The 1,982-nt window shown below is 64.8% G+C and overlaps 1 protein-coding gene across 1 annotated transcript; it reads right to left on the bottom strand.

The window, feature by feature from the left end:
• Window positions 1-591: 591 nt before the first annotated feature.
• On the bottom strand, window positions 592-1,535 carry LOC124542480 (histone H1-like). The gene is made up of 2 exons (XM_047120425.1): window positions 961-1,535; window positions 592-889 (listed from the first exon to the last, which is right to left on the bottom strand). Exons 1-2 carry the CDS (start codon window positions 1,533-1,535, stop codon window positions 592-594), a joined length of 873 nt encoding a protein of 290 aa, XP_046976381.1.
• Window positions 1,536-1,982: the final 447 nt, after the last annotated feature.

The raw sequence follows: 1,982 nt of genomic DNA, 5'->3' as shown, positions 1-1,982 counted from the left end.
TTTGAGCACAAGGGGCACCGAAGCGACTTAGCCGTTCATTGGCTCGCTCTGTGGCCGCGCTCTCCATAGGCGAAGCACCGGTCGCTCCGGTCTGCCCCATTCGGACACGTCTGCCCAACGTGGCCCTTCTCGAGGCACCGGAAGCAATATAGCGACCTTGCTTCCAGCACCTCGACCCTAGCGGAGCCCCATCGCACGCGGATGCGTGAGGTCGTCGCCAGCTTGCGCACGGCGGCGAGAGGGCACCTCACATGTGCCGTGCCGAGCGCCATGGGTGACCGACGGATACTGCCAACAGTGACATTCTCCGTCGAACACCCACTCGCCTCTGCGATGGCCGACGCCACCTCCTCCGGTGTCGTGGCGTCGTCCAGATCGAGCACACGTAGCTCGCCCGTTTTAATTGAACGAGCCACCCTCACATTGAGGTCCTTGAGGATCTCACGTATCCGCGCTGCGAGACGGTCGGCTTTAGCGTCACTGTCGGGACGATGTTCCAACAGGATCTCGCCAGTGATGGCCCTTTTCTGCTCGACCGTCTCGATACCGAGGTCAGGGAGCTGAACCCGCGTACGGGCAGCTCGCATGACCTCAGAATAGGTCGTCGTCGCTTTCGACGACCGTTATGACAACTGCCGCGGTCGCCGGCACCTTTGGGAGCCTCCTCTTAGGCGCCTTCTTAACCGCAGGCTTTATTGCCGCAGGCTGAGAAGACGCCTTCAGCCGCGATCCAGGTTGCGCTTTCCTGGCCGCGACCGTCGCCCAAGACTCGGCAGAAGCCGTCGGACGAGAGGAGGAGGGAAAGGAGGCGGGCACCGGTGGTAAGTCGGTGACCGGCGGAGGAGCCGGTCCCGCCTTCCTCTTCCTCCCCCGCTGCTTCTCCGCTTCCCTGGCGGAGGAGGCTCCGTCAATGGGGCCTCCACTGGCCGAATAGGCGCAGCTCTCCCCGTCAATGCGGGCCTATATGCCCTGTCGGGGAAGAGCTCCGCCCTGAAGGCGGCCAGCTTCTCCTCTATGAGGGCTCCGATGTGCTCCATGAGCCCGGCTTCACTGCTCGTCAGTTGAGCGGGAGCGCGTGAAGCAACAGAAGCCCTCGACGTCGCCGCAGCCCCCGCAGAAGCGCGCCCGGCCTGTGCGGCAGGGGCACGCTTCCTGGACGCGACAGGGGCTCGCGCTGCAGACGCCGTAGCAGTAGTCGCTGCCGGCGTCGCGCGCTTGGGCGTCGCCACGTCACTGGATGGAGCCGACGGCACAAAGCCCTGTTTCGCCTGAAAGGCGTTAAATTGTGCCGTCAGCTGCTCCAGCCGCTGAGTGAAGGTCGCGAGTTCGGCTGGAAGTTGGGAGTTCTCCCGTTCGAGCTTCTCCACGTCAGCGCCTTTTGATTGGCGCCGCAGGAGCTCAGCGACCGCCGCCTGAGTGTTGCGCGTGGCCTCGCGCAGGTCGCAGACGAGGCTCCCTTCCATCTTACGGGAGCTGTCTGTGACCTTCTGTATGGCCGCCAGATTGCTGGCGATGCAGGCACCAAGTTTGTCCATGGGACGTGCCTGCATCTTCGCCTGCAGGACCTCGGGTCCAGGGAGGCTCCCCCCATCTCTCGTGGCAGCCGAAGCCGCGGAGGGGTCTGGGCGCTCGTCCCCGGTATCCCCGTCATTGGCCCTGCTGGGCCCAGCGCAAGAGGAGAGGCTGAGACTCGAACAACTCATGTCCGAGTCGCAGCCACTCCCCTCCACCTCTTCCTCGCCGGCGATGTTGGAGCCGGGCGTGTCCGGGCGAATAAACCGCCCACGGCCGTCGGGCCTCGCCTGCGCGGTGTCGGTTCTCGTAGCCCTCGACTCCAGGCTACGAGAACCGCCCCTGTCGGTTGTCAGCCGTGTCGACGGCAGTCTCGCAGCAGAACCGCTACGGGGCTGCCGTCCACACGTTTCCAGGGTGCACCACGTGGAGGTGACCAACCTGCTCCCCTGGTACTGATAGCTTGCCCC

The sequence above is a fragment of the Vanessa cardui genome, chromosome W (genome assembly GCF_905220365.1).
Source record: "Vanessa cardui chromosome W, ilVanCard2.1, whole genome shotgun sequence".
Taxonomy (NCBI): domain Eukaryota; kingdom Metazoa; phylum Arthropoda; class Insecta; order Lepidoptera; family Nymphalidae; genus Vanessa; species Vanessa cardui.
The sequence above is the reverse complement of the archived record's forward strand: the minus strand, read 5'-3'. Positions and strand labels throughout refer to the sequence as shown.